Here is a 19,335-nt window from a genome sequence, read left to right on the forward strand (position 1 = left end):
CTGCAGCCCGGGTCTCTGAGTGTGGGTGATTTACTTTTTGCTCACTTCTGCCTGGAGTGCAGCTGAGTCCCAGCTTTGATCCTGGCGTCTCTCAATTGGGAATGAGAACCAAGCATCCCCTGAAACAATTAGTTTGCCAGAACAGGTTGGGTGATGATGGTTTCAGGTACTTGTGAGTCTACTTGCTATAGGGCAAGCAATCAAATATGAGGACGAAGGCTGGATGATGTGGAGCCGGCCCTAGCCATGAATCAACTCTGCAAAAGACCCTGAAGAACTAGTAGAAGAAGAGAAAAGTAGGAGATGCAGGAAAGGAGTGTCTGAAGCCCAGGTCAAAGAGGGTTTGGAAAAGGAGGTGGTGCTGATTTTTTTTTATTTTTTAATTTTTTTGGTCTGGGGTGGACAGGGATCAGGCACATTGAATGGAGAAAGCCCAAATGAACGTAGTTCAAAGGAAATGTTTTGGGTTCTTCAGCAAGGACTGAGTTATGAGGAGCAGAACAGATAGGGAAGATTGGGAATAAGGTGAATAAGTTGGGACACTGGGAACAATTCAGGTAGAGAAGCAGTGTGGCCTGAGGGTCTGAAGGTCTTGAGTTGTAATCCAGGCTCTGCCTTTTGTCCACTGTGTGACCTAAGGCAAGTCATTTAACTTCTCTGTGCCTCAGTTACTTCATCTGTAAAAGGGGGATTAGTACTGCAAGCCATATGTGGAACATGGACTGAGATCTGTTTCGCTTATAGCTATCCCAGTGCTTATCCCAGTGCGTGCCTGGCACATAATAAGTGCTTAACAAATGCCATTAAAAAAAAGTACAAGAAGAATTGAATAATAATAATAATGATGTTGGTATTTGTTAAGCACTTACTATGTGCCAAGCGCTTTGCTAAGTGCCGGGGTAGATCCAAGGTCATCAGGTTGTCCCACAGGGCTCACAGTCTTCATTTCCCTTTTACAGATGAGGGAACTGAGGCACAGGGGAGTTAAGTCACTTGCCCAAGGTCACACAGCTGACAAGTGGCGGAGCCGGGATTAGAACCCATGACCTTTGACTCCCATGCCCGGGCTCTTTCCACTGAGCCATGCTGAATATAAAGGGGATGAGCTAAGGAATGGTCAGACTTGAAAGAGATGTCAGGGACAAGTGAATTTTATTTTTCTGTGGAGTATGCTTGAGTGCAGAGGTGAAACATTATTCGAGGAAACTGCAGTTTGTAGTTTGAGCATTAAAAAAAATGCAGAAATTTCGTGAATTGTATTGTTGCTATTAGGTGAGGTAATTCATTTTTTTTCCCCTTACATGGTGCTTTCTTACAGAAAGTGAGAGTTTTTATTTAGAAAAATCATAAAAGCTGTTAGGCTATATCTACCATACTTTAGCAAGCATTAGAAAAAGTTATTTGGTAGGCATCTTTCCTGGGTGTTCTGCTTTTTAAGTAAATGGCCCATCCACTGAGCTTGTTAATTATTCCAGTGATCCAAATTTTCTTGATCACGAAGTGCAATTTTCTGCTGTACTTTTAAAATCCACATATGGCACTCAGCAGTAAAACTAAATAGCAGCATGAAACTTTAGCATGAACTGAATGTGAGGACTGTCCTAAGTTGCCTTTTAGATTTCCAGCAGGTCAAGCATTGACCAAGCAGGCCTCTGTTCTTGAATGAGTAATTGATGAGGCAGTCAGCTGACTTAATTTCTGTGCCTTTCAAGTTGGGCCAATTTCTGTGGGGAACCTAAAAAATGAACACACAATATAGGTATTGGTGTGCAGCTTCTCCTTAAAGATTGCAGGACTAGCAAGTGCTTTTAACTAAAAATGGAAGAAGTTGGCACTCGCATGCAGAAGTATTTTGAAGTTGCATGGCCTAATAATAATACTAATGTTGGTATTTAAGCACTTACTACGTGCAGAGCACTGTTCTAAGTGCTGGGGTAGATAGAGGGTAATCAGGTTGTCCCACGTGAGGCTCACAGTCTTAATACCCATTTTACAGATGAGGTCACTGAGGCACAGAGAAGTGAAGTGACTTGCCCACAGTCACACAGCTGACAAGTGGCAGAGCTGGGATTTGAACCCATGACCTCTGACTCCCAAGCCCGGGCTCTTTCCACTGAGCGATGCTGCTTCCCCGCAGGCCTAGTGGATAGACCTTGGGCTTTGGGAGTCAGAAGGTCATGGGTTCTAATCCTGGTGCTGCCACTTATCTGCTGGGTGACTTTGGGCAAGTCGCTTAACTTTGCTGTGCCTTAGTTACCTCATCTGTAAAATGGGGATTGAGACTGTGAGCCCCACATGGAACAATCTGATTACTTTGCATTTACCCCCCCCCCCCCAGTGCTTAGAACAGTGCTTGGCATGTAGTAAGTGCTTAAATACCGTAGTTATTATTATTTCTCTGATATTGACCAGTTATTAACCCAGTAAATTTAAAACTTCCAGACCCGAAGTCAGGCACTTAAATTCTGTGGTATCTGATTGGTCAGCACATTTCTCTGGTTGCCATCATTAACATTCATTGTTATATAAAAGATGTACATATGGAATTTGACAGAATTTGTACTACTCATAATTGTGAGAGTAGCTGAGCTTGATTCTCTCATTGTTTCAGAAGAGTCTGTAAAGTCTTGCTCTGTGTAGGGTTAAAAGGAACCTGTATCCAGTTCACAATTTTTTTGGCCCCAGAAAATCTCATATTCCCAAGTGTACATTCCATTCAAAAGACATTTGGAGAGATTAGGCAGCCTCTGAAGACTTATTAGTGTGAATTTGAAACACTGTAAGGTGGCTCACAGGTTCAGTTTCCAAAGAACTGAAGAGCGGTAGTAATACTAGTGTTTTATTTAAGCATTTACTGTGTGCAAGGCACTGTGTTATGTGTTATGCATTAGGAAGGAATATACAAATGGGAAGAGTGCTTATCCTCTGTGGGTCACTGGCTCTTCTGGGGTGCACACCCTCTCTTCACTTTCCATTTTAATTTTCTTTCCTTGCTGCCAGCTTCCTTTCTTTTCCCTTTAGACTCAAATCCACAGACCTGTTGATAAGGAGAAAACTGGATTGGTCAGCAATTATTTTTTTGATTGTTGGGGAAGGCCCAGGGCGTGTTAGGCTCTGTACACTACAGAATATCTTTTCTGATCTGAATGATCTCATTTTAATTTCTAGCAACTCTCTGGCTTCTGGGCTCAGCAATATTTCTGGGGTAACATTTTATGTCAAATAGCAAATAATTTTATGTGTTGCTTGTGTAATCCTTCTGTGGGGTGACAGAGTCTGAAAAATTGGGGCAAGTAAATTTCTATTCTTTGGCAAGTCGACTTGTAAGGGACACCGATCCCATTTGAATCTTTTTGAATTTATATTTTAATGTGCATAGTACATAATCTGTGTGTAAAGCATTAACTGGAAAACTTAGAGATGTGATTGTCATTTTCATATGGCTCAGTGCTATAAAATATGATTAAAATTAGTTTTATGCCAGATTATTTTTAAAAATATGGAATGTCAAAATACTTAACATTTGAATGGCTCACAACTAATAGTCTTCGTATAATTTTAGGAGTTATATTTCAGATTTTTTTTTTTTTTTTTTTTTACCATTCAGAGAGCTAAAGAAGCCTATTTGAGGCAATGGGTAGATGTTTTATGATTTCAGTTTACTTCAAATGAGTCCCTTGATATCAGTATTTAGCAGACTTTCTCAAATTCTTGAGGACATTGGTATATTTAATGCTTTTCCAGCAACAATGCCCTCTCCTCCTTAGAAAAATCAGAAGTTATAATATTGGAAATATTTCAGCTTTGCCTGGTTTAGTAGTTACACTCTATCTGAATTTGAAATAAACTGGAAAGCTGAAAGAATTTCATACCACCAGAGACCTAATGGCTAAACATGAAGAGTCATTGTTAAACTAATCACTGTCAATTGACTCAGGTGAACAATTTAGACTACATTTTGGTTGCTAATTTCCTGTGTATTCATTTTTCCAAGTTCCTATTAAAATGGAAAGTAACTCAATTTACTTAAGAGCAGCAGCACAGGTTACTATTTAATCTTTTACATAATTCTGTATTTGCTGCTTCCTACAAGCACACTGTAAATCTGAAATTGTTAAAACCTTATGCAATTACATGTAAAATAGTATCACTGCCTTTTAAAACAACGAATTCAGAAATTGTCAATGGAGGAAACGTTACTTTTTGAACTGAAGCAAGATTTGCCATAAAAGCTTAATAATTACTTGTTTTCTTCCAGTGGTTGCAGTCATTTAGTCCAGTTTCTCCTTTAATTTGAATGTTTAGGGATGTTTGTGTCTTGGTGCAATTTTGGGAAATCCCAGTTTACTTTGACTTGACGTTCTGAGGTGATTTTTGTTACTGCATTTTTGGATTGTTGGATAAAGGGTGAGACCTAACTTAAAATTTTGGAGGCATTTTTCTATGAATATTAATTGGGACTTTAAAAAAAAATCAAATAGCCATGGAAAATATAAATCATCTGGCAGTTGTTATATCTTTGTGCGGAGTTGAGTATCTGAAGCTCAAATTTGATAGCAATTTATTGCCACCCACTTAACAGGCCAAAACACTTTTAGAGTGTTTTCTTGAATTTAATTGGGATCAGAACTTAAAAGTTTAGGTAGCTTGTTCTTCAAATCTTACAGTGAAATTGAAATTTGCATTTATTTTTCAAGAAATTCCAGTGTTGCTCGTTAAATGTTTTGATTATTTAAACATTTCATAGTTAACGCTTTCAATTCCAAATTACCATAAGTACCATTACTACTTTTATTTTGGGGAATTCCTATGTCTCCTTGGATTGTGTGTCCCACGTGCTCGGAACAGTGCTCTGCACATAGGGCTATCTGGTGTAGGTCTCTGGAAAAATGGGCTTCAAGTCTGGAAGTGGTAGCATTGAACCCTGGCTTCCTTTAGGAGTCTGGCATACCTGCCAGTTACACATAACCTCCGTGGGATTGGCAGTTTGCCTTGCTAATGCCTTTTGGATCAAAACTTCAAAAGACAGTTGAAAATGGCACCACTGAGGAATATGGCAAAATTTGTGCCTGCTGATAAAATTTATTCTGTCTAGAGATTTAGGATTTCCTTGCATTTTTTTAGGGGTATTTAAGTACTTACTGTATGCCCAGCACAGTACTAAGTGCTGGGATAGATAAAGTACTCAGGTTGGTCACAGTCCGTGTCCCAACAGTTGTGAGGCACAGAGAAGTTAAGTCAGTTGCCCAAGATCACATAGCGGGCAAGTGGTGGAGCGGGGATTAGAACCCAGGTTCTTCTGACTTCCAGCCCCCTGGTCTATCCACTAGGCCACGCTTTTTCTCAAACTGTAGTCCAAAGATTTTGTAACCCAAGGGGTTGAAACAGTAAAAGCAAAAAAAAACCCCCAAAAACCAGTTGTGCGTTCATTTCTCATTCATGTTTGCCATCTGTTATTGTTAGATATTTCCCTTGATAACCCATGGGCATTTACTTGGATTAGAAAAAGTCCCTCCCCCCATTATGTATACACAAGCTAGAGATTATAACAGCGTCATCTCTGCGGGTTAAGTGTGGGGCCTGCTGAATCACTCAAGATGGTCTGTGAAGCCCCTCTTTTGTCCTTCGGTTAGTCCAGTCCCCTGTGTCTGAACACCTTGAAAAATGGACTGAGGAGCATGTGCCCACCCCTTTATTTTACCAAAGATGAAGCAAGTAAGGGGGTGTAAACATGCTCCTGCACAATTTTTTTTTAATGATGGGTGTGCTGGAGCTGGGGAATAGTAGGGCCCTGAATTGAGAATCAGCCAGTCTTGGGGGCTTGGCAGGGGAATCCCTGTCCACCTCTCTGCTACAAGTCAGGGAGCATTCCAACAATAGCAGCCTGGTCTGAAGTGCTTAAAAAGACTAAAAGAACATTAATGCACATAGCAAAATGCCTTCCTTGATTCCCCAAATTTTGAAAAGGTGTCTTAAATTAATTATAATTCCTATTTTTTAATTAATCACTTAGTATATGCAAAGCTTTCACTTCAACCGTATCTAGCGCTTATTGTGTGCAGAGCACTATACTGAGCACTGGGTAGAGAGAAGGTAAACGGGTAGGACACAGTTCTTGTCTCTTAGACCTCACAGTCTAGGAGAGACAACAGGTATTTTAGTCCCAATTTTATGGGTGAAGAAACTGACACCCAGAAAAATTGCGATTTGCTCAAGGGGACACTGCAGCCATGGGTGGAGCCCAGGATTAGAACCTGACTTCCAAAATTTTTTACTTAGAAAAAGCAAGCCCCATGAATGTGGGTTCAGCCCAGACCCTCTAACTCCCGGGCCCGAACTCTTTTCATTAGGCCAACTGCTTCTCAGATGGCAGCGAATTTTTTTTTTTCTATAGTCGAGACCCCTAGGACCAGCCCCTTGTTCTTTCTCTGACCTACCTAGATTGGCCACGGGGTTTTTCTGGTGATGGTAGCAGTGATTCTGGGGGCTTTGGTTACATCAAAGTTGTAATTCCGCTGTTTTACTATTTACCCAAGGTACTGTAGCCAACCTCCAGGAATGAAAATTTCTCAACGCAAGCACCTGGTGGCTTTATGCTTCTCACTGAAACTCATTCTGCAGATCATTCAAACCTTTGGGATTTTTATTTTGTTTTATTTTTTTTCACTTGTGTGACCAGATCGGCATTTGGTAAGTGCAGGGATGCAAGTAATTCTGTGGAGGAGAGTGAGCTAACGACACCATTGGCACTGCAAAATTTTTACTGGTTTGCAAATAGAGCCAGTAAAAAAGCTGAGTGAAATTCCTCATTCCAGGATTGAACTGCCAGAAAGGTTTGTAATGCCTGTAAGTTGTGAATGAGCATTTTCATAACGAACATGGCAGTGTTGAAGTGGGCTTGTTTATTGATTTAAAACCATTTTGGCAGTTGAAATACAAAGAAAAATGGAAAACAGAATTTACTTTTTGGGTATCTTCTGTTTCCCTGGAGTTTTGACTACTTCAGCTTCCATCTACCAGCTTCAACAACCATCTTTATGTGGATGATTCCCAAATCTACATCTCCAAGCCCTGATCTTTCTCATCTGCAGTCTTTATTTTCTCCTACCTTCAGGACACATCTACCTAGATGTTCCGCTGACACCTCAAACTTAACATACCTAAAACAATTCCCATCACTGTAGACAGCACCACCATCTCCTCCCTGTCTCATGAGGCCATAACTTTGGCATTATCCTTGGCTCCTCTCTCATTCAACCCACCTATTCAGTCCATCACCAACTCATCAGTTCATCCTTCACAGCATCGCTAAAATCAATCCTTTCCTCTCTGTCCAAACTGCCCCCTTAATCCCAGCACTTATTCCTCCTGACTGCTGCATCAGCCCCCCTGCCTCCTGTCTTTCCCCACTTCAGTCCACTCATGTCACTCTGCTGCCCATAACGTTTTTCTACAAAACTATTCAGTCCATGTTTCTCTACTCCTTCAAGGACCTCCAGGGTTGCCCATCCACCTCTTCATCAAACAAACTCCCTCCCATTGGCTTTAAAGCACTCAGTCACTTGGGCCTAATTACCTATCTTACCTCTCTGATTTCTTACTACAACCCAGCCTGCACAATCTGCTCCTCTAATGCCACCCTAGTCTCTGTACCTCAGTCTCGCCTATCTCACCGTCAGTCCCTCACCCAAATCCTGCCTCTGGCTTGGAACTTGTGCCCCCAACCTCCCTCCCAAGCATATCCAGCAAGCTTTCACTCTCGTACTTTCAAAGCCCTATTTAAAGAACCTCTCATCCAAGAGGCGTTTCCCGACTAAGCACTCATTTCTTCCTCTCCCACTTCCTTCTGTGTCGTCCTTGCACTTGGATTTGCACCGCTTATTCACACCTTCCCAGCCCCACAGCGCTTATGTACATATCCATAATTTGAATTCATGTCTTCTCCCTCTAGTCTGTAACCTCCTTGTGGGCAGGTAGCATGTTTTACCAACTCTGTTGTATTGTACTCTCCCAAGCACTCAGTACAGCACTGCACACAGTAAGTGCTCAATAAGTGCCACTGATTTAAAACAATAAATCAAAGAGTATAAATTGGGGTATGCCCCCAAACTTATCCCCTGTGGCCCCTCCACTGCTTGGAGTTTCTCTGCTGAGTCTTCCTCCGTACCCCCGTTTCCTCCGCCACAGCCAGTTGGAGCAGGCCCTGAAGGAGAGTAACCTGCCTTGCTCCTGCAACTCCCGCTCCAAGGAGGGAGGGAAGGGGAGCAGGGGGTGGGTCACAGCTTTTATCAATCAGTCAATCAGTTGTATTCATTCATTCAGTGGTATTTGTTGAGCGCTTACTGTGTGCAGAGCACTGAACTAAGCGCTTGGAAAATACATGTCAACAACAGAGAGAGACAATCCCTGTCCACAACGGGCTCACAGTCTAGAAGGGAGGAGACAGACATCAAAACAAGTGAACAGGCATCAATATAAATAAATAGAATTAGATATATATATATACAGGGAAGCAGCGTGGCTCAGTGGAAAGAGCCCGGGCTTGGGAGTCAGAGGTCATGGGTTCGAATCCTGGCTCTGCCACTTGTCAGCTGTGTGACTGTGGGCAAGTCACTTCACTTCTCTCTTCCTCAGTTCCCTCATCTGTAAAATGGGGATGAAGACTGTGAGCCTCACGTGGGCAACCTGATTACCCTGTATCTACCCCAGCACTTAGAACAGTGCTCTGCACATAGTAAGTGCTTAACAAATACCAACATTATTATTATTATTATTATATACATCAGAACAGGTAAAACAGACAGTAATATAAATACATAGAATTATAGATATGTATATATACACAAGTAATGTGCGGCCGGGAGGTGGGTAGAGCTAAGAGAGTGAGTCGGAGCGAGGTGAGGGGGAGGGGGAGCTTAGGAAAAGGGGAACTTAGTCTGGGAAGGCCTCCTGGAGGAGGTGAGCCTTCAGTAGGGCATTGAAAGGGGGAAATGTGATTTATTGAGTGCTTACTGTGTGCAGAGCACTGTAGTATGCACTTGGGAGAGACATTCCCTGCCCACAGGGAGCTTACCGCCTAGAGAGTGCTCTTAGTATGTTAGATTCCGGGTGCAGATTTCTTGTCATGCCCTCAGGCAATTGCTGCAATTGAATAGGCTGAACAAAAGTCACCCTGATAGACAATTTTCCTTACTCCATTGATAATGGGGAAAGGATCAGAGAAGGCCCTTTCAGTTTTGCAGTGGCTGGTGATATAATCATCAAGTAATCTTTGGAATTTGATAAATTTCTTAGGGCAGCCAAATTTAGGATTGTCAGAATTCAGGCTTGTTGATATCTCAGATGCTCTCTAAATGCATTGCAGAGATCTTGAAGTTGTTTCTTACACCTCTTCTATCTGAAATGCAGCAAAGATCAAATCTGCTGTGTCTCATTAAGGCACTGCAGATTTGCTGGGAGCCCATTGCTAATGATCTTCACTATGTTCTCCAGGGGGCCTTTTGTGGAGGGCCCTGGCTAGAATCCTGCTGGCAATGGAGAGCAATGAGATTCCCTGATTGCCTGCATAGTCAGCTTGCCCACCTTACCTCCTGAAGATGTTGAAAACTGAATTTTTGAAATCTGAGGTATTTGAGTAGTTCATCCCCCTCTCTGCCTGTTGATCTTAGCAGGAAAACCACAGATCCTGGAGCTGTACCAGTCATTCATTCAGGTTCTAACCGCAACGATGATGGCATCCCTGACCTGGATGTTATGACTTAGCAGGTTGGCAAATAAATTGTTCTTCTTAGGACCACATCCTCAAAGATGGTATTTTGATAAGGAAACACAGAGGCATTGTTTTCAGCTCTTTGAGACTTCCTCCTTCACTGTGTTGAGGGTGCCACTAAGGGCTGTGTGTAGATTCGGGAAGGTAAATAGAAGTCCTCAATTTAGTTTTGGTGTGGGGTGTCTTGGCACCCACCACTTTGCAGATGTGTCCCTTAGCTTGTTTTTGTGCCACAGCATGGACTTCGATAAGCAGCCCCTTTGTCAGGGTCATGAGACTCTGCAGTGTGTTAATGCATTCCTTGTTCTGCTGGTCAGCATTTCTTTCATTTCAATTAAAATAATTCCCAGGTAACCTTTACATTGTCATTTGAGTGTTAGCAAGGCATTAGCCACCCAAACCAAAATCCTCTTCTGAGCAGATTTACACCGGTTAGATTTGTCGGTATTTTCAGAGAGGATGATTGTCAGAAGTATATTGGAGTCAGAAGAAGGTATCCTTGGAGACCTGGCAGATGATTGAAAACTGGATGCTTCCTCTTCTGGGAGCCAGGTCTTTCCCTAGGCTGCCGTTTCTCCCCTTTTCTCCACTTCTAATCTAGCTGGGGATAGTCAGGTCATTTGAAGGGGGGCATTGGTGGCTGCTGCAGTGGGGTTGGGACCCAAACAGCAAAGAACTACACTAGGTTATCCTAGGGAGGGCTTTAGACACTTGTAGTCACTGCTTGACTTCGTCTTGGTATAGCTTGTTATGAGTCTCAATCAAGGTCTGGTTTCCAACGCTCCAGAGGAAGTGGATGGTCGTGCCATCCACGGTGATAGGGAAGTCTGGGAGAGGACCGGGCTCGGGAGGGAAGATGAGGAGCTCAGTCTTGCTCATGTTGAGTTTTAGGTGGCGGGCCGACATCCAGGTGGAGACATCCTGGAGGCCGGAGGAGATGCGAGCCTGAAGGGAGGGGGAGAGGACAGGGGCAGAGATGTAGATCTGCGTGTCATCTGCGTAGAGATGGTAGTCAAAGCTGAGAGCGAATGAGTTCACCGAGGGAGTGAGTGTAATGTTTCTTGAATGGAGGTTGGGGCTTCCAAGGGATTCTTTGAGATTAAAGTCACAGGGTTTCAAACAAACAGTGGGCTTAGTGATGGAGACATGTGAATGAGGTGAAATAACTGCTTCCACCTCTTGTGTCTTTCCCTTTAGGCCTGAATTGACCTCTTACCTGTTAGGAAAGTGCAAAGAAGAAGCCTCAACTGTGATGTAACTCAGGAAGCTGTCAGGACATTTGCCCCAGGACCCCATATATTGCCTGTGGAAATATGGGCCTTTTGGAGTCCCTTCAAGGCATGCCAAAGTGTTTGGCACATGTGCCATTGGGAATTTGTCCTTCTCTCATCTTCACAATCCAGTACCCCATTGTCCCAGGGCATTTCACCTCACATTTGTGATGTCATGATGTTGGGGAGGAAGAGATCCTAAGGGAAAATCTTGCCCTACGGCATAGCCAGGTGGTTCTGCCCTGAGAGGATCAGCCTAATACGAGAGTTTACACATAGTGCGAGGACTCCAGGAATGCAGCTGGTTTATGGAAAATAAAGTAAGATATAGGTTTTGGTTTCAAAATTATTTTTCTCCTGAACTTTATCCCGAAAAATGCCAACTGACTTTCGTTTTCCTTGGTGTCTTGATTTTGGTTTTGAATTGGTTTAGACTTCTGTATGTTCAGTAGTAGCAGTTATAGTATTCAGCACTCATTATGTACACATCACTGTACTAAGCATTAAGAAGTAAGCTAGACATAGTCTTTGATCTTAAACTGCACCAAATTGTTTGATTCTTGGTCTTAAAATTTGTACTAAATTCTGCCTGAATTGTTAGAAAATTTCTTAAAACTCTGCGAATTAAATTTTACTCTAACAAGGTGTTACCTAATGCTATTTGAAACATGGCTTATTGGTTACAGATATTTTCAGGTCATGACTGAAACAAGTGCTTATTTGTCTATGCTGAAGGTCTGGGACTACTCTGCAGGACATCATTTTAATTCTCATTAATCAATCATATTTATTGAGTGCTTTCTGTGTGCAGAACATTGTACTAAGCACTTTGGAGAGTACAATACAACAGAGTTGGTAAAACCTTCCTACCCACAAGAAACAGAACTTCAAAATCTCAAAGTAGTAAACCAGATCTCAACTCATGATCGAACTACTCTGTTGTAGAATAGGTAGTTTGTACCTCTCTCCACAGTTAGGGGAAAGACTAATGGGAGCCCTGAGCTAGAGTTATATTATCAGCTGTATTGTTGTTGTTGAGATAACCTGACAATCGGATATGACAACCCACAGTTCTTTATTGATTTATTTAGGAAATGGAGGGTAATGTGGCAGGTTTTTCTTTTCTTCAGATAACTCTGGAAGACCTTGGAATTGGGCCTCAACCCCGGTTAGATTTTTGCTCCCCCCCCAACCCCCCTCAAAAGTGAGATAGGGTCTGGTGGAAGCTGGAATTGAGACAGGGCTCCTGGCCATGACTATCTTATCTCCTTGGCCTCCAGCCAGAAAGAAATGAGTGCTCTGGGCCTCAGTCTTATAATACCTATCTATACATAGTCACTTACCTGATCCTAGCTGGGTATTTCTATTTGCTAATAAGCCTCCCTTTTTCTAATTCCTTTATCTCCCCCTTCTAGTTGCTGAATATTGATGACAAGTTGAGCCAAACTCTGTCGTCTCAAAGGACATGCTAGACTGTAAGCTTGTTATGGGCAGGGAATGTGGCTGCTAATTTTGTTATACTCTCCCAAGCACTTAATACAGTGTTCGGTGCACATAGTAAGCACTCAGTAAATATCACTGATACTAACCCTGATTTGGTTTTCTACCTCATTCCTCTCCATCCTTGTATCACTGGAAAGTATATCATCTTAGCTTTCAGAATTCAGTTTCAGTCTTCAGATCTGTATCACCATTGGAGACTCTTGGTTCCATACAGGGTTTGCTCATTATTTAACATTGGACTTCAGACTAATTGGCAAATCATGTTGCTCTAAACTCTAGTTTCATTATAGTGGAGGATTGTTGCTGTGTCTGTGACGGAGTAGGAAAATTAGAGGAACCTGAATGTTCTTTATACAGCCTTTGCATTGTCCGACAACTTCAGGAAATTAGCTCTCAGCTGCAAGGCTTGAAACTGGCCTAATAAGCAAGAGTGGTCGCAGGATTTAAATGAGGCTGTTCTAGGTGTCAGGTCATATCAACGGAAAATGGTGGAAAGGATCAATTTCCTGGAACGCAAGGATAAATTTCCTGGAACGCAATCTGCAGCCACATCTCTTGTACTCTACTCTTCAATAGTGGTCCAAGATGTGCAAAGCAGAGATGTTTATCTTATTTAGACATGGTGAAAAAATACCTGGTAAGTCACTCAACTTGACTGGTTACCCCTTTGCATTTCCATGCTGCCCATGGATAGTTCACAGGATATACAATTTATATTAAGCAACAGCTCAGTCAGGAAAGCACTCTGTGTGGTTTTGTTTTGATTGGTTTTTGAAGTAAGTGAGGATGTTTATTGTGCAAGTTGGCAATAGTGTTTGGGCATGTTTGTCTTAAGGGACTCTTTTTTTCCTTGGGAATTTGATATAAAATATGTATCACTCATATTCAGAGTGAGATGCTTTTTGCGAGGGTACTTAAACTTGTTTCTTCTGAAAAAGCAGGAGAAATTAAGTTTTCTTTATGCCTCCAAGAAGGCATTGATTGGTCTGGGTATTTTTGAAACACTGCAGTGCAAATGGTACATTTCTAAATAAACTATTTTGTTCATTTTAGTTTCACTCTCTTGGTTTGAGGATTTTGAAGTAGCGCTATAAAAAGTGTGTGTTTTGTGTGGTGTGAATGCACATTGGTAGCATGTTTAAACTGTTCTTGAGTTGAAGACATTTAATGATAATGATATTTAAGCACCTACTCTGTGCCAGGCACGGTACTAAGCGCTGGGGTGGATACAAGCAAATCGGATTGGACACAATCCCTGTCCCACGTAGGGGCTCACAGTCTCAATCCTCATTTTACAGATGAGGTAACTGAGGCACAGAGAAGTGAAGTGACTTGCCGAAGGTCTCACTGCAGACAAGTGGCGGGCCAGAATTAGAACCCAGGTCCTTCTGACTCTCAGGCCCAAGATCTGTCCACAAGGTTATGCTGCTTCTCTACGTTTGCCTCTCTGGATATCCTTGAGAGCTGGCATTGGCCATCCTAATTTCAAGTTCCCAAGTCATATTGTCATATCAACCCAAGTCATATTGTCCCTGTAAAAATATACATTTGTGGAATTAATGCATGCTTTCTTGATGCCTCAGTGCTGCTTTTGAGCTCCAGTATGCGTAAAATACAGTATCATAAACCAATAATAATCTTCAGGAAAATAATACGTACCAAGTAATTACCAGTGAGTTCACATTTCATTGATGGATATCAGAATGGCTTTTGTAGTAGTAATAAAAGTATTTATTGAGGCCCACTGGATACGGAGTGCTGTATCAAGAACTCTGGGAACTGTAAGAGAATGTGAGACACATTTTCTGCCCACAAAGATATTACATTCTAATATCTTCTAAAGATATTTTCAGATGGGGGCAATCAGAAGAAACTGTACATTTGATTATATAGGCTTACTTAAATGTTGGATGGTAAAAGCATATATGCTAGACCATGGTTGATGGGTTGATGTGACTTGGGATGTTGAGGTGGTACCAGGAATCACGTGGTATTTGTGTCCAGGTCAGCTGGAGCATGTAATATGCCCAGCCGTAGTACCGTAATCTGTTGAAAAAGTAACCCCCCCCTCCAAAACCCCCCATTTATTTTAGAAAAGCACCAAACCCGGCTTGATAATTTTTGATGTTATAAAGTAAATAGTTTAAAGGTGAGACTGATATTTGGATTAATAATGTAAGGACCTTATGAAGAGACTATTTTTGTTTAGTTTCATGTGCTGCAAAGGTGTAAGCAACTCACCAAAGCTGGGGAAGTGGAATCAGAAGATTAATTTTTTTATGACTTCGAATTTTCGTGTTTAAAAAGACGAGATGACTCACAATTTTGGCTTTGCACCACACACTCTCTTAACATTCTGGCTGAGGTTAGGACAACATGGTATTTATGCCTCAAGAATGGGCCATGACTTCATGTGTACTACTGAGAGTAGAACTATTCATTTGAAAATCTCCAAAATAGGGTAGATGGTTCAGATGCTTTATATTTAGGAAGGTTGATAAATGCCTAGCCACAATAGCTTTCCAAGGAGTTAAGTGGTGGATGGAGCATTTTGTTAGCAGCTGGCTTTGGAAAGTAAACTGGGAAAGTCAACAGACTGAATTTGGAGGAAATACAGAAATGAAATGCTCTTCCTGAATAGTAACTATCTCCTTACCAAAAACAAAACATTCTGAGTGTATAGAGCTGCTTTGATTTTTTTAAAATTCATATACCAAATTAAAATAAATAAGGGTGGTATTTGATAAATTGTAAGTTTTCCTTACAGCATAGTATAGAGATTCAGTCAAGTAGTACTGGTTCTCTGGAAGATAAGGAATGGCCTAGAAAAAATGTGATGCTGCATTGGCAAAAGTTTCAGTGATTATCAGTTATCAATTATGGTATTTGTTAAGGGCTTACTATGTGTCAAGCACTGCTCTAAGCTCTGGAGTAGATACAACTAATCAGGTCTGACACAGTCCCTGTCCCCCTCAGGGCTCACAGTGTAAGAAAGAGGGAAAACAGGATTGCTGTCTGATGAGATTTAGTTGTTCTTTTGCCACCTAGGCCAACTTCCAAGAAAGTAGGTGCAGTAGCACAGGCGTTTTCTTCTTTTCTTCAAACAGAAGAGGCAGTAAGCTATATGAGCCAGCTTATACTACTGTAGTTTTTTGAGTCTCGTGTGGAGCTGGGCTTGGTCTTTTTGTCTCAGCCCTCACTGGTGGATTTCCTCATGCCATCTGTGGTATTTGTGCATATGTGATGGTAACTGGAAGGATGCCTAGCAGTTCACCTAAAGAGCAAGTTACAATTCCCAGTAAAATGTGGGAATAGTAATAGTCACAGCATTTATTAATTGCCCATGGGATGCTAGACATTGTATTAAATAAGTGCTTGGGACCTACAAAGCAGAAACCACACATTCCAGTTAATATGTATTGAGCACCTGTTCTGGGTAAAACACTATACTAAACCTTTGAGAGTGTGCAATAGCATTAGCAGAGACATGATCCTTGCCCACAAGAAGCTTACACTGTAATGGGGGAAGCAGGTATAAAAATATTTAGAAATAAAATAATTGACATGTATACAAAAGTGCTGAAGATAGTTCCAAGTACAGAAAGTCCCAAAGGGCAGTTGTTTGTATGACATGAGGTGTGGGAAACTAATTGGGAAAGTCTTGTTGGAAGGAGATGGGATTTTAGGAGGGTTTTGAGTGTGGGGACAACTGTTGGGGAGACAGCACTGGCAAAGGGGATGGAGATGGGACAGGTGAGAGAGAAGTTCAGTTAGGTTAGCTTGAGAGGAAAAAAGAGAGCGAGGTGGGGATTGGGTCAGGCATTATGTCTACCAACTTTGTTGTATTCTCCCAAGTGCTTAGTACAGTGCTCTGCCCATAGCAGTGCTCAAATACTATTGATTGAGTTGGTGGAAAGCCTTGAGGTTGAGTATGAATGCTTCGTGTGGAGGGACAGGAAGACCGTGAAAGGTTGGGAGAAGTGGAGAATGTGTATTTGTTGTTATAAGAAGATCTTTATGTTAAAATGAGTATAAATTGGATGGGGTGGAAAAGGGAGAAGCTGATGGAGGTGACAGGGGGGAGAAAGACCAATGAGAAGTGTGTTGCAGTTTAGTCAAAATGTGTGTTTCTGTTAGACCTGTGCAAAGATGAATCCATCAGCCAGTATAAGGTGGACATGGGAGCTGTGTATTGAGAGCTCCATCCTGGTGAGAGTAAGGCTGGGTCCTGCAATATCAGCTACCAGACCTGACTTATATAACCCAGTCCTGCCTAGCCAAACTGGGGTTGACATCCGGGTGATCTGGGTAATGTAAAGCAGAGGTAGGCTGGTCCAAGACAGGAAAATGTTCTGAAGTAGATTTTTGGGCAGGAAAGAAATGCTGCCTGTTGAGGTTGGATGAAACTTTTGTCTTCTCCATCCATTTCGATGAAGGTGGGAAGAAGCAAGTCAGAAGTGGGGAAGTAGAAGGGAAGCGGGACAAAGCCTTTGGGAGGAGCCGGTAAAAGAAGTGAGGAACGTAAATGGCTTAAGATGGTGTGGACAACAGCAGGATATTTTGTAAGGTTTCAGTGATTCTCAAAAATTTTCTGTGTTTGCATCACTTTAAAAATTAGACTTATAATTAGACTAATTATTAGTTTTGAGTAATAAATTTTCCATGAGAACATTTATTTTCATTTTCATCAGGCCACCAAAAAAAATCAGAAGACTGTATTTGAGAAATGTTATCATAGGTGACCGAGACTACTGCTGGTTAAGGCCCTGAAAGGGGCAGCTGAGGCTTCATGGCCCAGTAGAAGTCTGTCCTTTGGTAACCTCACTGTGGGTCTGCCTTTCAGATTAAGTTGAATTCTCGATAAGCCATTATGGGAAGCAGCATGGCACGAGTCTGGGACTCAGAAGGGTGTGGGTTCTAGTCCTGCCTCTGCCACTATCTGCTGTGTGACCTTGGGCAAGTCACTAGCATTTCTCTGTGCCTCAGTTTGCTCATCTGTGAAATGGGGATTGAAAGTGTGAGTCCCTCGTGGGACAGGACGTGTCTAACCTTATTTGCTTATATCCACCCCAGCGCTTAGTACAGTACCTGGCACACAGTAAGCGCTTACATGCCAGAATTGTTATTCTCTTCCCCAAAATGTGCCTGGAATTGGCAATGTCAGGAGAGGTCAGAGGGTAGTCTGGTAGCTAGTAAGGAGGTACTTTTTTTTGCCACCGGAGTCTGATGGGATGGGAAGATTTAAAATGGTTGAAGTGTCAGTGGCCCAGCTTTGACTTACTAACCTATTTAAAAATCTTGACCAGTCAACTCCCACCAGTCTCCAGTATTAGCACAGGTTTGAAGCTGAGGGCTCTTGGAAATTGAGAAAGTTTGGGGGGAACTAAGTGTGGCAAAAGCCCACTCTTTCATGTGATACTTCTTCCCCATTTCTGTACATCAGACCACAATTCTCTGCCTTTAAAACCCAACTGAAATCCCACCTCCCACCACTCTTAGCGTTAGTTATTTTATACCCATTCTCGGCAGTCTTGTGTAATCAAGTGCATAGTCCATTAGTCATCTTGACTTATGCTATTACCTGTCATAACCTTGTTCTTCCTCCTGCAGTATAAAGGAAACTCCCCATCTCTCCCCCTAGATTGTAAACTCAAAGGTAGGGAATGCATTTTGCTCTGGTGTACTTTCCCAAGTGCATGGTAATCCACTAGGTGCTCAGTAAGTAACATTGATCGATCAGAACTAGCAAAAGGGATGAAAATGCTGCTTCTCCTATTGCGTTTTGGACCTCCCTTCTTCCCTCACAGCACAGATTCCTTGAGCAGTTTGCACCCAACTAATTGTCATTATGTAATGTAAGGAACAGGAGGATTTTTTTTATGTTGATCACTGAAATTATGAGCTTGTCATTAATAAATGGCTTTTAATTTCAGGACTTGCCATTGCCACAAACTATTAAAAAAATGGTGGATTACTATGAAGTACTAGGAGTGCAGAGACATGCCTCAGCTGAGGACATTAAAAAGGCGTAAGTATTCATTTTATTTTCTTCAGATAAGGATGTTATCGGAAGATGTCAGCATTATGGTGGCAAACACTAGGGTGGTTTCCATATATCATGACTGTTTTCTTTTGAAATAATTAAGCAGTTAAAAACAACTTCTGGTTATAAAGTTGACAATGGAACCAACAAGACAGATAGGCATGGCAGGTGTCTTGAAAAGAGGGTAAAGGGACAAAACTTAGTACAAAAGCCTGATCAGTGGGCTAATGGTTCCCAAAATCTGGTTTTGACTTATATCAAATATAGTAGATGCTCAGCTCAGTGGAGAGGGACAGTCTTAATATCTCTTGCCACCTTCAAGTGTTAGATGTCTAAAGCGGGGGAAAAGTAAGTTAAGATTTTTGTCAAGGGAACCCAAAGCATTGTGTTTCACAGTTTTGGTCAGTGTTTATTGGGTGGAAAAAGTGGGAGCATATTAGGTTGCCCAATCTCAATTGGAAATTCAGAGTACCAGTAAAGCAAATTGTATTTAAAGGAGTTATTGGATAGTTAGGTCATTTAACTACAAGAGAGCAGAGCGCCAATAAGTGTGACTTTTGAAAACAAGAAACTGGAATCCAGTTACTTTCTGTGGGGAGAAGAGAGGACATAGATTACTTTGTTTCAGAAGTATTCTACTCTTTTGACATTAGGTGTTTTACCTCAAGCCTGATTTGTGTTGCTACTGCACAGTTTACGGGTATTCATTCTACCTGCAGGACATCTTCAGACTGCAGACTAGAATTTGT

At 41.8% G+C, this 19,335-nt stretch overlaps 1 protein-coding gene across 4 annotated transcripts in view; it reads left to right on the forward strand.

The window, feature by feature from the left end:
- DNAJB6 (DnaJ heat shock protein family (Hsp40) member B6) overlaps positions 1 to 19,335 on the forward strand; it is a 79,140-nt gene that overhangs the window by 4,595 nt on the left and 55,210 nt on the right. For all 4 annotated transcript variants that reach the window (XM_039913911.1, XM_029078140.2, XM_029078141.2 and 1 more), the window contains one exon: positions 18,477 to 18,571. In XM_039913911.1, the coding sequence (XP_039769845.1) occupies positions 18,507 to 18,571 (65 nt within the window). In that variant the 5' untranslated portion in view covers positions 18,477 to 18,506. Of the gene's footprint in view, positions 1 to 18,476; positions 18,572 to 19,335 lie in introns of those variants that run through there.

Source organism: Ornithorhynchus anatinus, chromosome 13 (genome assembly GCF_004115215.2).
Source record: "Ornithorhynchus anatinus isolate Pmale09 chromosome 13, mOrnAna1.pri.v4, whole genome shotgun sequence".
Lineage (NCBI taxonomy): Eukaryota > Metazoa > Chordata > Mammalia > Monotremata > Ornithorhynchidae > Ornithorhynchus > Ornithorhynchus anatinus.